This window comes from Sparus aurata, chromosome 13, assembly GCF_900880675.1.
Source record: "Sparus aurata chromosome 13, fSpaAur1.1, whole genome shotgun sequence".
NCBI classification, from domain to species: domain Eukaryota; kingdom Metazoa; phylum Chordata; class Actinopteri; order Spariformes; family Sparidae; genus Sparus; species Sparus aurata.
This window is the reverse complement of record NC_044199.1, coordinates 8,643,071-8,662,476: the sequence shown is the minus strand read 5'-3', so window position 1 is coordinate 8,662,476 and position 19,406 is coordinate 8,643,071. Positions and strand designations below refer to the sequence as shown.

The 19,406-nt window shown below is 39.6% G+C and overlaps 3 protein-coding genes across 8 annotated transcripts in view; 2 read left to right on the top strand and 1 right to left on the bottom strand.

Annotated features, from left to right (window-relative positions):
* The first annotated feature begins 2,659 nt into the window (after positions 1–2,659).
* Positions 2,660–3,949, top strand: LOC115594586 (olfactory receptor 52D1-like). The gene is made up of 2 exons (XM_030438739.1): positions 2,660–2,729; positions 2,961–3,949. Exon 2 carries the CDS (start codon positions 2,978–2,980, stop codon positions 3,938–3,940), a length of 963 nt encoding a protein of 320 aa, XP_030294599.1. The 5' UTR covers positions 2,660–2,729; positions 2,961–2,977; the 3' UTR covers positions 3,941–3,949.
* A 5,676-nt stretch (positions 3,950–9,625) lies between these two features.
* On the top strand, positions 9,626–11,252 carry LOC115594577 (olfactory receptor 52Z1-like). Its single transcript, XM_030438731.1, has one exon. It carries the CDS (start codon positions 9,700–9,702, stop codon positions 10,669–10,671), a length of 972 nt encoding a protein of 323 aa, XP_030294591.1. The 5' UTR covers positions 9,626–9,699; the 3' UTR covers positions 10,672–11,252.
* A 1,322-nt stretch (positions 11,253–12,574) lies between these two features.
* Positions 12,575–19,406, bottom strand: part of LOC115594343 (connector enhancer of kinase suppressor of ras 2-like) — a 35,745-nt gene continuing 28,913 nt past the window's right edge. For all 6 annotated transcript variants that reach the window (XM_030438363.1, XM_030438358.1, XM_030438364.1 and 3 more), the window contains 4 exons: positions 17,822–17,922; positions 17,229–17,718; positions 13,810–14,009; positions 12,575–13,718 (listed from right to left, as the gene is read on the bottom strand). In XM_030438363.1, coding sequence (XP_030294223.1) covers positions 13,671–13,718; positions 13,810–14,009; positions 17,229–17,718; positions 17,822–17,922 — 839 coding nt within the window. In that variant the 3' untranslated portion in view covers positions 12,575–13,670. The remainder of the gene's footprint in view (positions 13,719–13,809; positions 14,010–17,228; positions 17,719–17,821; positions 17,923–19,406) is intronic.

Genomic DNA, 19,406 nt, shown 5'->3' with positions numbered 1-19,406 from the left:
GGGGGGTGTCACTCTCCAAACTTAGATTACAATTAAAATATTTGTGCAATTGAATATATTCAGTGCAGTACATCATGACAACATCTCATTTGGAGCAACAGTCGCTGCCTCAGTGTTGAGAGGCCAGAATATTCAGTATTCAAGAGTAGAAACACATCGAAAGGCGATACAGTCGTCAGAGATCACAGTCACCTCCTACTCTAACACTTCAGGGCAGATAAATTGCATTAATGATAATAAAAAAAAATGTTTTATTTACATCACACCTTCACAAACAGAGTGCTTTGACAGACAAAGCAAAATCAGGACGCTCGGGAGGCAATAAAACAACAGAAAGCCAAACAGAAGCAAGACCGGATGGAGGAAAAGAACAACGCAGGATGTCAGTCTGAATACATACAAATATCAATTCTGTTGGACAGAATTCAGCGAAACTCGGGTGGTGGATCGTGGCTGGGTCTCGCCTCAGAATGGACCTAATCGACTGTTGGTGCTGATGCGGATTAAGGGGCATATTTAAGAATCTTTCTCTCACTTCTCTGTTACCTTCCTGCTGTTTGGGGTCACCAGTAAAGTAGAGAAGCTGTATCTGACTGGAGCCGTGTATTACATATTAAATGCCATTTTACATTTTACATTTATTTACAAAAGATGTTCTTCCAAGATGTGATTGTTACCTTGCCAATCTATCCCACCTCTTCTAGATCACATTTTATCTATTTCAACTTTGCCCTCCACACTATTTGCTTCTAAGCCACCACAGGCCATCTCCCACCGCACTCCTCACGACGGACTTACATGTGAATTAATGAATTACATTGGTGGATGGATTTGATGAGATGTATATTATTGCTGTGATTTGCTTTTCGAGCTTAAAGGTCACGACCCCTCAGACACAGTTTCGCCGGTGTTGCATCAGTGCGCTCTAAAGGGACGTCGTTACCGCTTATGTCTCAGTCCTCGTCCCTATTCTCAAGGTGCTGTCCAAAGAGGTCTCACCAGTGGCAAAACAGTGGCATCTAATTGCTATCTAGAGGAATGGAAAAACAAAGTGGACTAATGACCTCTAATGAGTGTGTTTATGGCTTGCATCATCGGTGCTGAAAACGTTTTCTTTAACATGTGGATACAATCAGTAGTGGTTCTTGCTGATAACACCAAACTGTACCTTGACACATAAACACATTTTGAAGCCATTTCCGTTTAATTTAAATCAACGGTGCATCATTTTCTGATGCCTGGCGGAGGTCAGCACAGAAAAAAAAAAAATCATATCCTAGATGAATTGCAACACTTGGAACAATTTAGAGTAAAAGAACGACAAATTTAGTAGTTTTGAACGCAAGCTAGTGATGTTACAAACACCAACTAGACATTTAATTATCACTTTTCACATCATTCTTTTCTTTTCTGCTACAGAGAGGTAGGCATGTCTGTCATTTGACGCTTACAGACACACAACCATGTTGTAATATGCAGTAGTGCACAGTCTGACAGTACAGCCGACTTGGTCAATGTAGTTTGGGGGAGGCCTCGTTTCTGCCGAATGAGCAGATGGACCGGATACCAGTTCTGGTGCAGGGCCATGTGAACTGAATTCTGAAAGGCATTGATGGAAGAGTCCCCCACCTTCAATATATTTGTGAGTGCAGCAGTTGCACCACCCTTTAACTTACTCACTACTTGTCCCTAACAAACTTCCAATGCGACTTGATGCTTTCTGGCGTCCCTCTCTCATATAGGTGAGATGCTGTGCACAGTTTCCACAATCGCCTTCAAGTATTATCAAAAAAACGCTCATAAGGCTCTTTCATGCACATGTGAATGAATAATGATAAGATTGAAATAAGTCTTACACAGTCCTTGAGCCCCGATCACACCATACTTTTTACTTTGTCACCTGACACCCTGAGGCCTTTCTGCCAGAAAAGGCTTTATAATGTGGTTAAAGTTGTGAAAGGGGTCTATTTTAACCCAAACCCTGAACCTAATCAAATCTGGAGTTAATCTAATTGAGCAGTTTTCTTGCTTAAACCTGAGGAAGTAGTTTTGTCGCTGAAGCTTGCAAGCGAAAACTGAAAAACACCTCTTTTAAAAAAAGATTAAAAAAAAGAAAAATAAATATTCATATAAGTAAACTAACAAACTAACTAATAGCAAAGAAGTAAATAAGTCTAAAAATAGCAATTCAACAATATAACAATACGCTTCATAAGACACAAGCCCCGGCCTCCACAGTGAGAGTCGTGTGTTAAGCCACCATGACCTGTTGTTCTTTTTGTTCACCTGAAGCCTTTTCCCCCGAAAAAGGTCAGCTATCTCACAAGCTATCGATCCGAAAGAGATCTTGGTACGAGGAAAGGTTTGCTTTTGAGGCTTTACAAAGTCAGGAGGTGGAATAAAAAGTACTTCTTGGGTGTAGGATTTGGTGGCTGAACGGGTCAAATACATGGCATTAACCCACTTCAAACTTGTGATGTTGTTGACTTTTCACGTGTGCAGTAACTGACTTCTCATCGTGCCCTGATAAAAGAATAAGGACAAATTCAAGGGTAAAATAAATAAATTACATTGGGCAGAATCTATTACAGAATCTATCAGTCGACGTAACATACTGAGGTTACCATGGGAACACCATCACCAGTCCTCCCCGAGCGATGTTAAAGAAGGCTCCTCAAGCTCCTGCGGCGTGCAAACTCTGCTGTGCCGGGAGGAGCACGACCACTCAGGTAACTGTGCACACATGAGATCTCAATGAGTCTGTCTGTACTCTGATCCCGTGACGTTGTCAGATAAAGACTCGTCTAAATTCTAGATGATGTTTGGTAGAGTCCAATCAGCAATAATATCTCTAAAGCACTGTATTCCTATTTCTGTTTGATTTCCCTGAAAATGTTTGTCATTCGATGCATTTATCTATCCACACCATTGTGTGAAAATCTGATGTCTTTTCATTTCAGAGCCGCATTTTTAAACCATGGTCAACGCAACAGTGCTGACATTCACAATGACTGCATATGCTGTCTTGGAAAACAGCAAACACGGGCTGTTTATTGTGTTCCTCCTGCTCTATCTTGTTCATATCGCTTTGAATTCACTGCTCGTTGCTGTCATACAGAAAAACCAAGAGCTGCACCAACCTATGAATGTGTTCACGTGTATGTTATCCATCAATGAACTCTATGGCAGCACTGCATTGTTGCCCACAATAATGTCTGTGCTCATATCAGAGAGCTATGAGTTGTCTGCGAGGTGGTGCATGGCTCAAGTCTACTTCCTTCACACATATGGATCTGCTGAGTTTTGTATTTTAGCTCTTATGGGATATGACAGATATGTCGCCATCTGCTACCCACTCCATTACCACAGCATCATGTCTCATTCAAAGAGAATCAAGCTTATTGCATTAGCAGTTCTATACCCAACCATTTTGTTTGGACTTTTTTACTCGCTGACCTTACGACTGACCTTCTGTGGAAAAGTCATACCAAAATTATATTGTGTGAACATGGAGCTGGTCAAGAATTCATGCTCAAATCCATCCTACATAAGTATTGTTGGACTGCTGCTTATTCTGGTTTTAATTATGCCTCAGTTAGTGATGATTGTTTTCTCTTATGTGCAAATTTCAAGAGTGTGTTGGAAACTATCAAGAGACTCCCAGAGCAATGCTCTTAAAACATGTATCCCACATTTAGTGTCTTTGCTAAACTTCTCAATCGGCTCCCTTTTTGAAATTATACAAACTAGATTTAACATGAGTCATGTGGCTGCCGAACTACGGATCTTCCTGTCGTTATACTTTATTGTCATCCCACCTCTTGCCAACCCAATGCTGTACGGACTCGGTACTCAAATCATAAGAGTTCACATTCTGAAACTGATTTTCAGACACAAGATTCTGCCTATAAAATTAGCAAAGGCAGTGTTTGTAGCTTAAATCTATTTGACACTGCAGTAACATATTACTGTTTTGTAAACTTTCTCCCTGATCATATAGGGTTGTTTCTAAATTATATTCAAGTTCATTGGAACAAACAATAATATTTAAAGGCCGTCTGGGTCGCCTCAAGTTTTGCTGCCCTTTCTTTCCCCTGCAATTGAGTCTTTATAATTATATTGAATGGTGCTAATTATGAAACACATTTAACTGCAGGTCCAAAGTCGCAGCTTAAGTGAAAAACAAAAGTGCATATTTTCAAACAGTTGATTTTGGCTGAATTTGATATTGATTTTGTGTTAACTCATATTTATTGCAGGCATACCTTGTATGAACATGTACAATATGTGATATATCTCTGCACAGGATTGCAATAATGTTTCCTTGTATTTATATTTAAGACATGATTTTAGTCATTACCGACATTTCTCCATGTTTGCATATGATTTTTGTTACTGTGAATGCTGCTTGCCTTCAAATATCAGAAATTAAGATGCATAGTAAAAGTTATTCAAATGCATTACCCTCATTCAATATGGGAAAATGTGTTTTTCGGATGACCACGATAGTGAAGGTGCTTTAAAATGTTGTCATTATTAACATTTACATATAATGTTAGGGGGAGCCTTGTTAGGTTATAGACATCTTCTCAGTTAAATTCAAATAAGCTTTGTTGACATGAATATTTGAGTTGATCACAAGATAGAAAAAAAATAACTTTGAGACATAAAGTGTGAGAGCTTGTTTCTCTTGGCTCATGAAAACATATTTTGCAGCTAACACTGCGCACTGTGTTTTTTTCCCACATAGACAAGGCCGTTTTCTGAGGATCAGGGAGATGGATAAGCCTTCTCTCAGTCTGTGTGACTCCCATTGCACCTTTCACTTCTATGAAATTCAAAATTATAATGTGGAAAAATTATAATGTGGAAAAAGGTTTTAAGACAGTTAGGACTTTCAGCTGTAATCAACAGCGCATCATTTGTCTTCTTAACTTCGTGAGTCTTTCCACCTGACATTTGCTTGTAATTTGTTGCACTGCACCTGGAATAAAAGTTAATATATTCGAATTTTGTGACGTGTTTTTGTTATCATTAAAGCCAACACATATGTGAATAAAAGGGTTTTAATGAGGCAATATGTGTATATGAATATTTATATAATACCATATATTTTGAGCGGCAAGTTGTTCTTAATAATTTTTTTCTGGCCGAAAAAATTCAACCCTCCTGCTGCCCGTCAGTCGATAATTTCAATTCATGCAGCACCAAACTTAATATTTCAGCTCAAGGCACATAGTTTATATATGCTGAATTCATACATAATTAATATTGAAATGTTGCCACACAATCAATCCCAGAGTTGCATCATAAAGCCTCATTTGTCATTATTTAAAAGCCTGAAAACATCTGCAGTTCAAGCATTGTGGCACAGGAAGTTTAGTGTTATCTCTAAAGCGGATGGCATATAACACTAATACAAGTCCATTTCCTTACTTAACATCACTCTCATTTCTAAATAATAAATGAAGCGACAACAAACAGTGAAAGTCCAAAAGATCATTCAGAGTCAGGTGTGGGGACAGATTGAAATAGATGGACATGTGTGCATAAACATGTTTAACAGAGCTGGACACAGTCTGTGCATTATGACTTTTGACATTTTGTAGTTGAATGTGGTGTTATTGTTTGTACCATATAATATATATATAAAAAAGATTGAGTAATAAAAGAAAATCCAGATTAAACATTTGCAGTACTGTACCCACTGACCCTCCAACCACAAGCAAAAATCTAATTGCATTTAGGCGTGCCTTACTTTAGCTTATCTTGCCACAGTTCGGTCTTGGTTATCTTGTCTTAGTTTAATGGGGTACTGTGTGGTTTTGCAGGAGAAAATTAAACTCTAATATTTCTAAGGTAATAATAAGTGAGGTAATAATACAAACTCAATATAAAATATTTATTTTCTCCATAACTGAATAAACAAGCTGTTCTCAGAGGAAAATTAGGGCTCCAGAAGAGTGTTTGAAACTAGAAAGGTGGCAGGGTCCGCCACATATAAACAAAGTAAAACAGTTTGAAATTGTGAAAGTTTGTTTATTTAGTTTGTTTAGACTTACAAAAATCAGTCAATGAAGATCTTTCTGTTCTGATTAGAATGTCTTCCCAAAAACTACATACTGCACCTTTAATGTTTATCTTCTTGTTATGTTTTTAGTTTAGTTTCATTTTATTTGTTGTTACTTAGCTCATTTTATCTAGTTGTCTTAGTTTAGTTTAAACTATATCATCTTGTCATGTTTTAGTTTTTGTTTAGTTTTTCTTACAGTTAAGTTTTAGTTTTAGTTTGGTTTAGTTTAGTGTTGCTCAGCTTATAGTTTCATGTTTTAGTTAAGTTTTAGTTTTAGTTTTAGATTCAGTTTAGTTTAAGTTTTCATTTTTCATTTTATTTTAGTTTTGCAGGCCTACATGAGAAAGATAGGTATGCCGACAAATGGAAATGGGAATGGGAAATTATGGTACATGTTCCCTGTAACAGAATATGTTAAATTAAATGTTAACAAGAGTGGATGTAAGTTGAAAAGAATAACTGAGTTCCTTAAAAGCTTATCTTTGCCTCTTGTGCTACTCTGACCAGCAGTACAGTTGTGAACCAAGAGCTGAGGAACACTATTATCAATACCTGAACTAACACTAGGAACTATTTTGGTCTCCCACATGTGAATAAAATCCTCGTCAAGTTGTGTTCAGTTTGAATTAAAACATTGTTTTGCCCCTTTTGAACATGTCTATCACTATTTGGAATTCTTCATGCTGTTTGTTCATGAATCAGTGAGGGACACCAGGAAGCAGCTACATGGATCAACATGCTCATTAGTGGTCAGTGTGTAAAATCCCTTTGGAAGCAATTAGGAAACACTTCATAATGAGAACGAGACCTGCTTTGTTGTCGTGATGAAGCAAGTGTAAAAACAGGTCATTATCAATACTGTGGCTGATAACATTGATTAAAAAAGGATTCTCAAGTGATCAACAATAAGGGTTTGATTGTGTTTAATATATGAGCTCTGACAACCATGTTTCAGATTGAAGATTCAAATCATTTGTATATATATTTTTAATATGCCTTTTACACGCCTTTTATACCATCTATTTAGGAAGGTAGGTAAATTTTTCAACAGCTCTGAAGAGATTTGTAAAAATCAACATTGATCTGTCAAACAAAACCATATAACAGACCACCAATGAGATTTAAACAGATGTGCAACAGATGTGACTGTGAAACTCTGCAGATGGAGAACAGTTAAGGGAGCACTGGAAGGCTGAAAGTGTGGTTGCCAAAGGAAAGGCGATATTAGACGATACATTTTCTGCGTTCTGGTGAATTTCTATGCATTGTAAATAACCACAGCACCTACCTGACAGCCAATCAACTGAGGGCGCAGCTGTCTCTTAAAAGGTGAACACAAAATTCAGATGTCAGACAATAATATTATTGATTGGGTGAACAGGAGCAAATATACTTGAAATCCTCCATCTTTATCTACATTTATATTAAGATTAAGATTAAGATGTACCTTTATTGATACCCCTTGGGAGAAATTTGCAGGTAACAAGAGTAAGTCTCAAAATAGAGGCAATAATAGAGAGATATTGAAAGAATAAAATAACAATTTGAATAAGAAATATAATAAAAAACTATCTCTCTATAAAAGCAAGGAATCTGTGTGTGTGTGTGTGTGTGTGTGTGTTCCTCAAATATCTCTGCGGATCAGGATCAGACTGACCTGATAGTTTCCACATGGCTGCTGCTTGGTTCAATGGTGTGCAACGTCGCATTTGTTTGGACTACAACGATACTGTTAATAAATTATTTCAGAAATGCTTTACGAATTCCGCTAGCATTGCTAACCATAGCCACCATAGTCACGTGCGCACCAGAGCCAATCACTGCACACCATAGCCACGTGCGCACCAGAGCCAATCACTGCAGAGCCCGACTCCATGACACACCTTAAGAAACAAGTGGATTTATACCTGCAAAGGGGGGGGCTGGACCGGGATTTTGCCTGCGGTTCGGTCCCGTTCTGTTATGTGCATCTAAACTGACTGTTGTGGATTAATGAGACTAAACGAGTCCGGACCGAGTTTCTCAGGTCTGATGAGATCCGGAGACGCGCGGACAACAAAGTGGAATCGGAATCTGTGGATGTTCGTGTGCAGCTAGCTGCTAGCCCACCCACACGGCCCACCTCCCCAGTCGACGGACCGGACGCACCGGCACGTCCGAAACCGGACTTAGGGTAAATAATGTCCGCCACGCTTTTTCGCGAAACATTTGCTTTGTTTGCTTTGTGTCTGGTGCAGGAAGAAACGGTAAAAACGGGCAAGCAGCAAGTTTGGTTGTTGAGGAACAGGGAAAGTTGTGTGAGGGACGCTGGCGGTGATACAGACAGCGACAGAGATGCATTTAAATGTAAATAGTTCCATATAACTTTGTAAATTTTCAAAACTTATGCACAAATTTAGCAAACTATTTATATTTGCATTATAACTGATGCAATTGGTTTATTAAACATATTTGTGGTTTTCACAGTAAAAAAATCTAACTTTTTCCTATTCTGATTTTATGTTATTTTGTGATTTTAGGTCAATTTTTCATTTTGACATATTATATTAACACTATGGAGTCCATAGTGTTAATATAATATGTCAAAATGAAAAATAACTGTACAGTCACAAATGTGAGGTTGTGCTGAAAATAATGACACCAAACAAGGCAAGGTAAATAGTTTGGTATAATCAAAGCATCCATGAAAAAGCTACTTAACCTCCCACTTTTCTATAGGAATACATATTTCCTACGGGCAATGCACTAGTCATAATAAAGATAAACATACTATATACAGTAACTGGCCTTGTATGTACATGCCAAAGTATTTGTTGGCCTGACTGGAGCCTATATTTATATTGACTGACCCCTGATTTGGCATTTGTGTTTTACGGCCATTATTTTAAATTTTTTTCCACAAATAATTTGAATTTTATAATCTGAAACATGATTGTATTTTCTGAGTCATGTTTCTTTTCTGCCAGTTCAAGGCCAAACTGCTCCTTAGAGGTCATACAACAATTATAGTCAGGTGTATGTAAAAAAGAAAAAAAAAAAAGCCATGACATAGTACAGTACAATTTTCAGTGACAAAAATGGCCGAATTGTGTATTTTTTGTCATATATCTTCTGAGCTAAACATGATAACAGAGAAAAGATCATGTCTGCATTCAGGTTTTGAGAATTATACCAGATACAACATCATAAACTGCACAAAGTTTCATGCTTTTATGAAAAAAATTAACGATTCACCTCAAATGTCACCTGGGCTATTAAGCAAACCTTATTATTATTATTATTATCATTATTATTATTATTATTATTATTATTATTATTATAACAAACTTTATTTCTCTGGTAACATAAAAATGTAAGTTTTATTACACAACTCGCTTTACACTCAATGTGAATTGTAGGATTTGACATACAATTCCTGTGAAATCATTGGCTGGTAGGTGTGACCATATGACTTCATCTAACAGGGGAAATGAGTATTTAAGCTGGTCGGTGCAGTTAAATGCAGGTGGGGGGGGGGGTCTGCACATACAGGTAAAACCCTTTCCATCTCTGACTGTCGTGTAAAGTGCATCATTGTAGACTGCAATTTGGTTTATTCAGCTGCTTTAAGATACGTTTGTGACAGCATGACAAATTTCTCTGAAGTGACTTCTTTACAGCTATCCGTTTACTATGGAATGGAGGATCTGAAGGCGATGTACTTCTGCATTTTCCTGATCATATACATCGCCATTGTTGCTGAAAATGTGGCATTAATCAGAGTGGTCTATTGTGAGAAGACACTGCATGAGCCAATGTATCTGCTGGTGTGTAACCTGGCTGTGAACGGTCTGTATGGAAGCACCGCTTTGCTGCCTGCTTTACTGAGCAACATACTGTCGCACTCACACGAGATATCCCTCCCACTCTGCCAGACACAGATCTATGCCATACACACATATGCCATCACTGAATTCACAATTTTGGCAGTGATGAGTTATGATAGGTACGTGGCTGTTTGTTACCCATTGCATTACTATACAATCATGTCACAGAGGCTTCTTAAACTTATAGTTTTTACGTGGCTTTATCCCTTGTTGGCATTTCTCATTGTTTTAATTTTCACTGTCCGGCTGCAGATCTGTGGGAGAACCATAGACCAGGTGTACTGTTTGAATTACCTGCTGGTGAAACTTGCCTGTTCTGATTCATCTGTTGCGAGCTTGGTTGGCTTACTATCTGTACCTCTATATACAGTTCCACAGATCATCATGATCTTTTATTCATATGCACACATCCTGAGGATATGTATATTGTCAGTCACCAAATCCAAGTTCAAAGCCCTCCGGACTTGCACCCCCCACCTGCTTGCAATAATCAACTACTCCATCGGGTGTTTCTTTGAAATAGCCCAAAGTCGATTCAATTTAAGTCACCTGCCTTACCAAAGCAAGCTGTTTTTATCTCTGTACTTTTTGATATTCCCGCCGCTTCTTAATCCAGCAATCTATGGTTTGAGTATTCATCTCATAAGGGCGCAGCTGTTGAAGCTTTTCAGCAGAAAAAGCAGGCAAGTGATGAATACTGGCGCAAAGGGGGCTGTTGTTGCTGCGCACTGAAAGTGATGCCTCTGGCAACACATGACATACAGAATCTCCCGTCTTTCCATGTCGTTTAATCACATTTGATGTCCCGTTTTACTAAAGCACGACCGAACCAGGCAGAGTCGAGACAGACATTTGTAGTGTAGAATCCATGCCTTTCAATGTGAGATTCCTGGAGAATTAGCAGGCTGAAGCTCAGGTCAAAGTTTCAGTCAGTTAATCTTCACCTGCCTGCATGCTAGATTGTACTGCGGGGATGCTGTTAAGACATGTTTTTAATGTCTTTTATTCTTTTTATTTGGTTTGGTGCAGTTAATATACCAGTTGTACACCTCTGTCTGATACATGTTTTCCTGCCTTCCGTTGCAAATAAATGCAAAATATTGAAACTTTCTTATTATTATTATTTTTGGTAATGGCAATCTGACATTTCAAACTTGAAGTTTTTAAATGACACATTTGTAGTAAAGGGTTTTGGTTACGTGTATGTTATCCTTGTTGACTCAGACAGGGGCTATGTATGTGTACATGTTCTATAACTTACAGCTTCTATATGTAATGCTGCAATTATTAAAGCATAAACATTTGAGTCACTACTCGACACTTTCTACTCGACAATCATTACTCCATTCTTCTGTTTTGCCTCTTGCCTCGTGTTGTTGTATTGAAAATAGAACAATTCATTGAAATTATTTGACCAAACATAGTGTGAATGTGAGTATTTGTGTGAAATGTGTAAATGTTTACTTCAAGGCAAAAGAGGTGACTTTACTTATCAATAACTGAACAGTTTTAAATGCCTGATTCCTTATAAGTATAATATTCAGTGGATTTCTGAACAATGCCGTGTAGTTGTTTTATTTGTGGAGTCTCCACTACTTTATTTTCAAAAGCCTCCAGAAAGTTTTTTTTTTTTTTTTTTTTTTTACAAAGGACAGAGGCTTAAAAATCACAGAGGAAAACCTTGTTCCAACTGAGATAAGACTCGACACAGTGCTCGTGTTTTTTAAGATGCTTTAACTTGACAGAATATTCGAGACAAATAAGCCCTCACCTGTTTGTTTATTGTGTCTAGTATTAAATGGAATGACATATTTTGCCAAGAATTTAGAAAATATACATGACGCGGCACCCTTTTGATATCCACAATACTGTTCCTGAATTACTGCAGGTGGCAGCAAAATAAAAGGAATCTGTTCTTCAAGCTTTGTGCACGTCAAATACTTTTTGTCGTCAAAGTAATGCCTAAAAACAAAGGCTGTGTATCCACGAAGAGCATGACTTGGCATCAAAACTATCACCATCCTCTCTCACTTAAACCTTCCTCCCAAATATCTCTTGTGATCAGAATCGCTAGCTGTCATCACAACAGTTCCCTGCCTAATATATTGAGAAGTACTAATTCCAAGGCAGGATTTGCAGGCCCTTGCGTGCCCATCATGCTACGCAATTAAACTAAATCGTGAGCAGGGAAGGTGAAATGTATCTCCCCATACGAGTTAATAATAATATGTGTGGGCCTCACACGGTGCAGGTGTACTCTCATTATTTTTGTATCCAGAGTGAACCTTGCCTTACAGTACTGCAGCAAAATCTCCAGATTTTCTTCTCACCTCACTGCATCTCAAACCGGCAGCGAAAAGACGTTTTCCTCTTTAGTGTTCATAATAATGCGAGTTATTTGTTTACATACTTACATCGCAGAGAGGGCACTAGTTTCCCATGCTCCTCCTCTTCTGTGTTATTCTTAATTACCATATCCTACAGACTAACGACGCCGGAGGCTTCGTATACACTCAGTGCATGTATTTGCATGCGATTATCATCCTCTGAGTCAACCTTTGTTGTGCCTATTAATAGGCATGTGAATCCAAAATGTGAAAAAAAACCACACAAAAAAAACATTTAACAACATCTCTTTGCGTGTGCCCATGCCATACTTTATTCAATAAAAAAAAAAAGTAAAGTAGCTACAACGCGGCACACTTGTGCAATGTCAGTCAGATTCCCAGTGGCATGGTAATGTGTTTTAGTTATACAAAGCATGCTTGTACATTAAACACTTAATAATAAATACAGTTATTACTCATTATGTTGGCGAACAATTAAAAAAAAATCTGGCAACTTGCTGGGGCAGATTGTAAAATAAGTCCAAAAAGCAAAATGTAGTAGGGGCGGGGGGGGGCAGGGGGTCGACACAGGTAGTCTCCGGACCAAACCTACTTAGAAATACAAAACTGTTTTACAAACAATTAGGTAGACGGCATGCATACAAAAATAGACAACTATTCTCATCATTCCTTTGTAATTTACAATACTAGTTCATTATTGCCGACATTTATTTTTGTGCCCCCGTCTTGAGGAATAGCTCGCTTTCTTATATCTTCTCTCGTCTCTCTCGGAAAAAAAGTACAATGTACATTCACAATCACTGAGGCACAGCACTTGATTTACAATTTGTATAAGTACCCCAAAACATTGTGTAGTCACTGTAGTAATGTAATATTAAATATATATATATATATATGTATATGCTTAACACCCTGTACACTCATGAAACAAACACACCCTTGAATCATACACACATGCATAACAAAATGTCGTGTACATCCAAAATAGCTTCTCTGTCCGAGTGGCTGTACACAACTCCAGCATAATGTTCAAAACGGAAGCGAAGGGGAGGCGGCCATGCATGTGAGCGATGACTTACAAAGCTCTCCAACAAGTCTCGGACACAAAGTGCTAAAAAACCCTGTCATAAAACCCTGTTATTTCAGCAGGCCACACATCTCTTTTGCAACAGCCCTTGTCTTTAAAAGAGAGAGCAGATCGAGTGGAGAGAGACACCAAGTCTTTGTGCTCCTGCACGGTGAGCGAGGTTTAAAGAGCAGATGAAGGAAAAAGGAGAGCAGAGCAGGTTAAGGAAGGTGCCTTATATCTCCAGCAGAAGGATGCCGGCTGCGTGAGGCACAGGCAGAGGCGATACGTTTGAGGTTCCATCAACACACTCGTCCTCACCCTAAAAATCCAAGTGACCGGTTTGTGTCTTGCAGAGGGACATTCTGTAACAAAGGCCAAGGCATCAGTCAGCGACGCGACAATAAACAACACACTTATGCAAAGATGTGATTGTAAAAAAACATGTTGGTGTACCTTAAGTGAGCTGTGGAGGACCCGGAGGCGATGAAGCTTGTCATTTAGCAGGGGGTCGTTGACTCGGCGGACGAATGAGCGCTTGTATTCCAGGCGGCTGGATGATCTGTGGTCAGCCGAGGTGGACAGACTGGTCTGCTCCAGAGCCCGGTACAAGTCTCCCAGAGAGTCTGCCTGCATCCTGCAGTCACGTCCATGGCCTGGCAAGAAGGACAAGCAGAAAAAAGGATGAGAATTCACACCTTTTTTTTTTTTTTACTTTTTACAGCAAAATACAAGTAAACAGCCTTCAGAGATTGACAACATCATTTTAGCAGTGAATGTCTCACCACCCCACCGTATGAAACTGTGGGCAGCCTCCCTCTGCCCACACATTCACACAAACCCATCGTATGCTACCTGCCCAGCACGGAATGGCAGTGAGCCGAAGCTGCTGCAACACTTGGCTGAGGTCAGCGTTATTATGTTGAGCAACCAGGACATTTTCCTGGAAAGAAATGTTGCTGTTGAGTTTTTTCAAATGCTTTGTTTTTTTAAATTTAACCACAGTTTTAGTGATTTGGGAGTCACAGCTGGTTTCCGTCTGTGTACCCAAACATAAGAATAGTTTATTACAAATAGAAGTCCTGCATTGAAAATGACCCTGAAGTAAAAGTATGTAAAGACTGATTTATTATATAAAACTATGGAAACACTTGATAATTACCATCAGTAATAACTGGTACATACAGTAAATTAAACTTTAGTCAATAGTTATTTCACTCAAATAATAAAATGCTTTATAAACCATTTAATAAGCATTTGGTTATCATAAAGTTGCAACTGAGATCTATAAACCTATTAATGGTAAATAGAGTATCAAGCAAAAGCGTTTCAGTGAAATAACAATTAAGTAAAACAAATTCACAATTTAGGAAACATCGCTATGATTAAAAAAAAACACACGGGCAAAGTGAGTGACACCTTCAGACTGACTGATTAGTCAGACCAACAGTCAGACCTCAGATGTCTTAATCTTAACATCTGTTTTGTGTTTTAACATTTCACTGTAGGTTTGAATGAGTAGAAAAACAGCAGATCCTCAGTTTTGAGAAGCTAGAACCATGAAATGGTCGAGGTTTAAACCATTACCGATACATGTTTTTTCTACAACTATTGGGTAGTTTGATCCCGTCTACTTCACTCTCTCCTCGTGGCCTCGTGTCCTGCCTGTTTTAGACGTTTCACTGCTCCAACACACCTGTTTCAAATGATCAGCTCGTCATCAAGCTCTGCTGACGCCTGATAACGATGCGTTCATTTGAATCAGGTGTGCTGGAGCAGCAGGGAAACGTCTGAAACAGGCAGGACAGGAGGCCACGAGGACCAAGACTGAAGAACAATTAATGTATAGCAATGCGTCACATTTTATAACCTCTAAATGTGTTTTGCAAATTCCTCATTGATTAAGTAACAATTATATAAGTAGCAATTATAAATATCGAATAAATGTAGAAGTAAAAAAGTACAGTATTTCTGCTCAGTACTACTCAGACGTAGAACAAGTGACTCAAATTCCTCGGTGTAAGATCAAATATGGCAGAATGAAAGAGTAAAGTATGTGTTATTTGTAATAAAGGTAACACTTTATTTAACTTTTCTAAAATGCCCTAAAACAAAAAAGAATTTAAGGAAAGTGAGCTGAATTTTATCATAAAAAGACTTTTACCAAAACGTATTTTTTTGGGTGTCTCCTAACACTCCTGTTCTTTTAAACCCATCATTCTGTGGCTCGCCTCTGCACTGCGGCCTTTTATTTTAGGAAAAACTGACCTTACACTTCCAACACTGACTGCACAGCTCATATGTCATCCTGATAAACCACCAGGAACCTCTCTTGTCTCCTGTTTACATACACTGCCCTCTGTTGGCACTGTCCAAACACTACACTAGTTTCTCTGAATCTGTTAGTTGCCACTCTGTTTTGTGTTTTGGAAGCAGGGTGGCTCATTCTGAAGCTTTGGGGCTGTGCTCTGAAATGTATCATGCTTTATTTGCCGCCTGTTTTCTGTGTCTTCCTCCTCTTTACAGGCCGTGGCGCAGAGAGTGAACGGTGGAGCGATAGATAAATGAGGACAAGGGCAGAGGAGCCCTAGGCGTGTTTTCTTTATCCTGCTCAGGATTCAGCGCTAACACGGGCTGAAAGGATTCCTCCTCGCTTCGCCATTCAAACACTCGCCGAGAGGCACGATGACATCTCGATCGGGCACGAGAGGGAGAGGGAGAAGAAAAGAAAGAGAGGGGAAAGGGGGCGAGCGTGAGTGTGTGAGGGGAAGAGAGTGGACTGCCAGGCTAAATCACTATCAAACAAGACACTAAATTTCATCTCACTTAGACAACTGCTCTGGAGGTCTGCGAGGGACGGCGAATGGCTCTGCCTCCAGATCTAATCAAATAAAGCAATAATTGCGAGCGTTCAACCTCTGACATTTGCTCGCTCTGACTGCCTGTTAGCAGCTTCGATGAAATAACTGACGACAAAAGTGCTCTTGCTTAACATTACGAAGATTTATCTGCAATGTAAGGTGGACAGGAGAGGTCACCGTACGTGGTATGATTTGGGGGAGATGCAGTGCCTTGATCTCCTGCAGTCGTTTCCAACCTTTTTCATCCAACATTCCTCCCACAGCCCGAGAGCGCTTTCATTTATTATATAAAAGTGGATATTAGTACACTTTTTTTTTAAACAAGCAATCCTGGATTCGATCTATAATTAGACTCGTCCTTTCTTCTAAATATCTATTTTGACTCCTCTGATCACTTTGAAATCCAGTTTTTCACTCAGCCTCTATCGCATCAGCGTGTGGTGTCACAGGGACGGGTCGGCCCTGATGAAAAATACATATTTTTACTCAATATCCGCCGTAGAGATGTCTGTCTACCCTCAGATATAACCAAATTAAATAGCACTACAGCTAAATACATTACAATAACTCAACATAACCTGTCTAATACCAGAAATCATGACCCGGTTACGCATGCATTTACTCATGGTTGAGGGGCTTGCTAGTTAAGATAACTGAGCTAGCAAATGTTACATCGAAGCCAAGTAGGATAACAGTAACGCTAATGTTCAGAATTTATCACAACATGACGAACAGCGCTACAAGTAAAAGGAAAAATATGTATTTTTGATTTTGGAGTGGACTGTCCCTTTAAGGCGCAACATGTCCTGTGCAGCTGGTTTACACTAAATACCAGCTGATTTGTGTTCCTATTCGTCTGTTTATTTTCCTCCTCAACACAAATATGTTGATGTTTAAATGTTCAACTACTTGATAAGCGAAATGATGTTTTAGTTTTAGTCTAGAATGATCCTAAACATACTGTATACATGAAATATCTGCGCTTGAGTTACAAGTGAAGAAAGTGTGTCTGACCAGTGTCTCTGCGCCGGTCCAGGTGGTAGTGATGGGGCTCCCTCTGATCCGACGCAGCTGCAGTAGCGGCCAGGATAGCGTGCAGCCCGCTGTCCCTGGGTAGCGTGAAGCTGCGGGGTTTCCCTCCCGCGTCTGAATCGATGCTGGCCCTGAGAGGCAGAGGCAGGGCCCTGTACTGTTCCTGCAGCAGGCTGCGCTGAGCGGGCAGGGTGGACTGTCGGCGGTACTCCATCGCCAGCTGGTCTCTGTCCTCAGATAGCATGGTCTCCTCCACGGGAAACGTCTGGAGGTAGTGCATCCTCGCATTGCTCTCCATCTGGTCCTGCCATGAGTTCCTGTGGCTGCTCGTCTTCTGCTGCCCGGGGGAGATGCCGTTGTTGCTGCTGCTGCCGTCCAGAGGCTCCGAGTGGAACTCCTCGTGAGAGGAGCGGGACTGGAAAGTGTCGGAGGAGGAGAGATGGCCACGTTTCGGCTCCAGGTACGGACTCACCTAAACACAACACACAGTTAGGAGGTGATACATGAACATAAGCACCATAAGTCTGCCACTTATGGTGATATCTTTCTGGTAAACGACAGGCTGACAGACTCACTGAGGATGCTCTGGGATAGGTGTCGTAAGGTGGCGGTGGACTGTCCTGCTTGGATATCGAGGTCATCTCCATGTCCTCATGATCACTCTCACTCCAGTAATCTGTCAAGAACAAACAGACTGAGTCATGTTTTCAGTCAAAACCAAACCGTTTACTTTATGTAAAAAAAAATGGAGGCAATCAGACTGCAATCAGAATCTTTCCCACCTGGATTAAGATAGACTGAGGCCTGACGTATTTTTTCTACTAGCTAAGTGTACAAATTATGATAGATTGAGCTTCTAACCTGCTGCATCAGGTCAGAAACATCCGGCTGTGCCCATGTTTGAGTGTTTTGAAAGGTGTAGCTGCAGTGTAGGTGTGGTGTGATGTAACTCCAGGTCTACTGCAGAGTGTGAAGACGGATGAATCTTAAGATGTAAGCACTTCCTGTTAAGACGTCTGGAGGTGTTAAGGGGTCCGATTTAGCTTCTTGTCTGTGAAGGATGAAGCCCCCTCTTCATCAAACCAATGACAAACCCGATTCTCAGCCGCCCACCATGGCCAGGTTTCTGCGTAAGCTCCTCGAAATAGCTCAAGGGTTCAGTTACTTTATTTCCTGTCCATTTGTAAGGAGGCAAGGAACACCAGAAAACGGAAATAACAAGCCAGCCTTCAGCCACTAAAATTAGCATTAATAAGAAGGAGCACAAAAGAGGAGATGCTTGAGTCAATGGAGAGAGGTGTTGAAAAGCCTCTGCCACTGATCTGGAAATAAGATCTATTTATTGAATTCTCTCTGTCAGGACTTGTTTTTCCAGGTAATTGCATCACATCCCGAACTTCCATATTTATTTTCTTATAACCCTTTTAACTCTGACAGTCAAATAACAGCAAAGAGGAGACGGTACTGGTAAAACCTGAAAAAAAAAAAAAAAAAAGTGACGGTCTTTCTAACAACGGAGAAATTCAGGACCAAAAAATATTTTTACAATCTCCTTTTCCCCCCATTTTTGAAGTCTAAAGATGCTCAAACCCAGATAAATCCACAAGTTTATCCATGACACATCTAAGGTGAATCCATCCTCATCACTCGGCCAAGCACACAAATTTGCTCAAGCAGGCAGTGTGTTCGGTATGTACATATATGTTTAAGCTCAGTATTTGAGTCAATTCTACTTTGTTACATTCCATCGCTGGTTGTCCTAAATTTGGACACCAAGATTTTGATTTTGTACCACAAATGCTTATGAGTCTCCTTGATTACTAATAAAAACATATGGGTAGATCCCTTGACAAGATATTAAAGCTGCTGTAGACGATTTAAAAAAGTGTTTTTAAATAAGTGTTAAATAGCTCTATAATACAACAGTAATGACAGCGTTTGGTCTCCTCCCTTCGCTCATGCAGTTAAAGAGAAGATACATTTTCTTGTATCCCTGCCCACTTTATCCAATCAGGACAAAGAGCTCTATAAAGACGGGCTCCTGTCTGCATGTGATCCTAACGACAATAACAGCAGCTTTAAATAAAAGCCAACATTTTTGTATATACATTACGTGCTACATTTAATATCTTTATATCAATCATTACTTAGGGAACAACA

Bases quoted from the DNA above. Each gene is read 5' to 3' on its own strand.
- LOC115594586 (XM_030438739.1), top strand. From the start codon at position 2,978: ATGGTCAACGCAACAGTGCTGACATTCACAATGACTGCATATGCTGTC.
- LOC115594577 (XM_030438731.1), top strand. From the start codon at position 9,700: ATGACAAATTTCTCTGAAGTGACTTCTTTACAGCTATCCGTTTACTAT.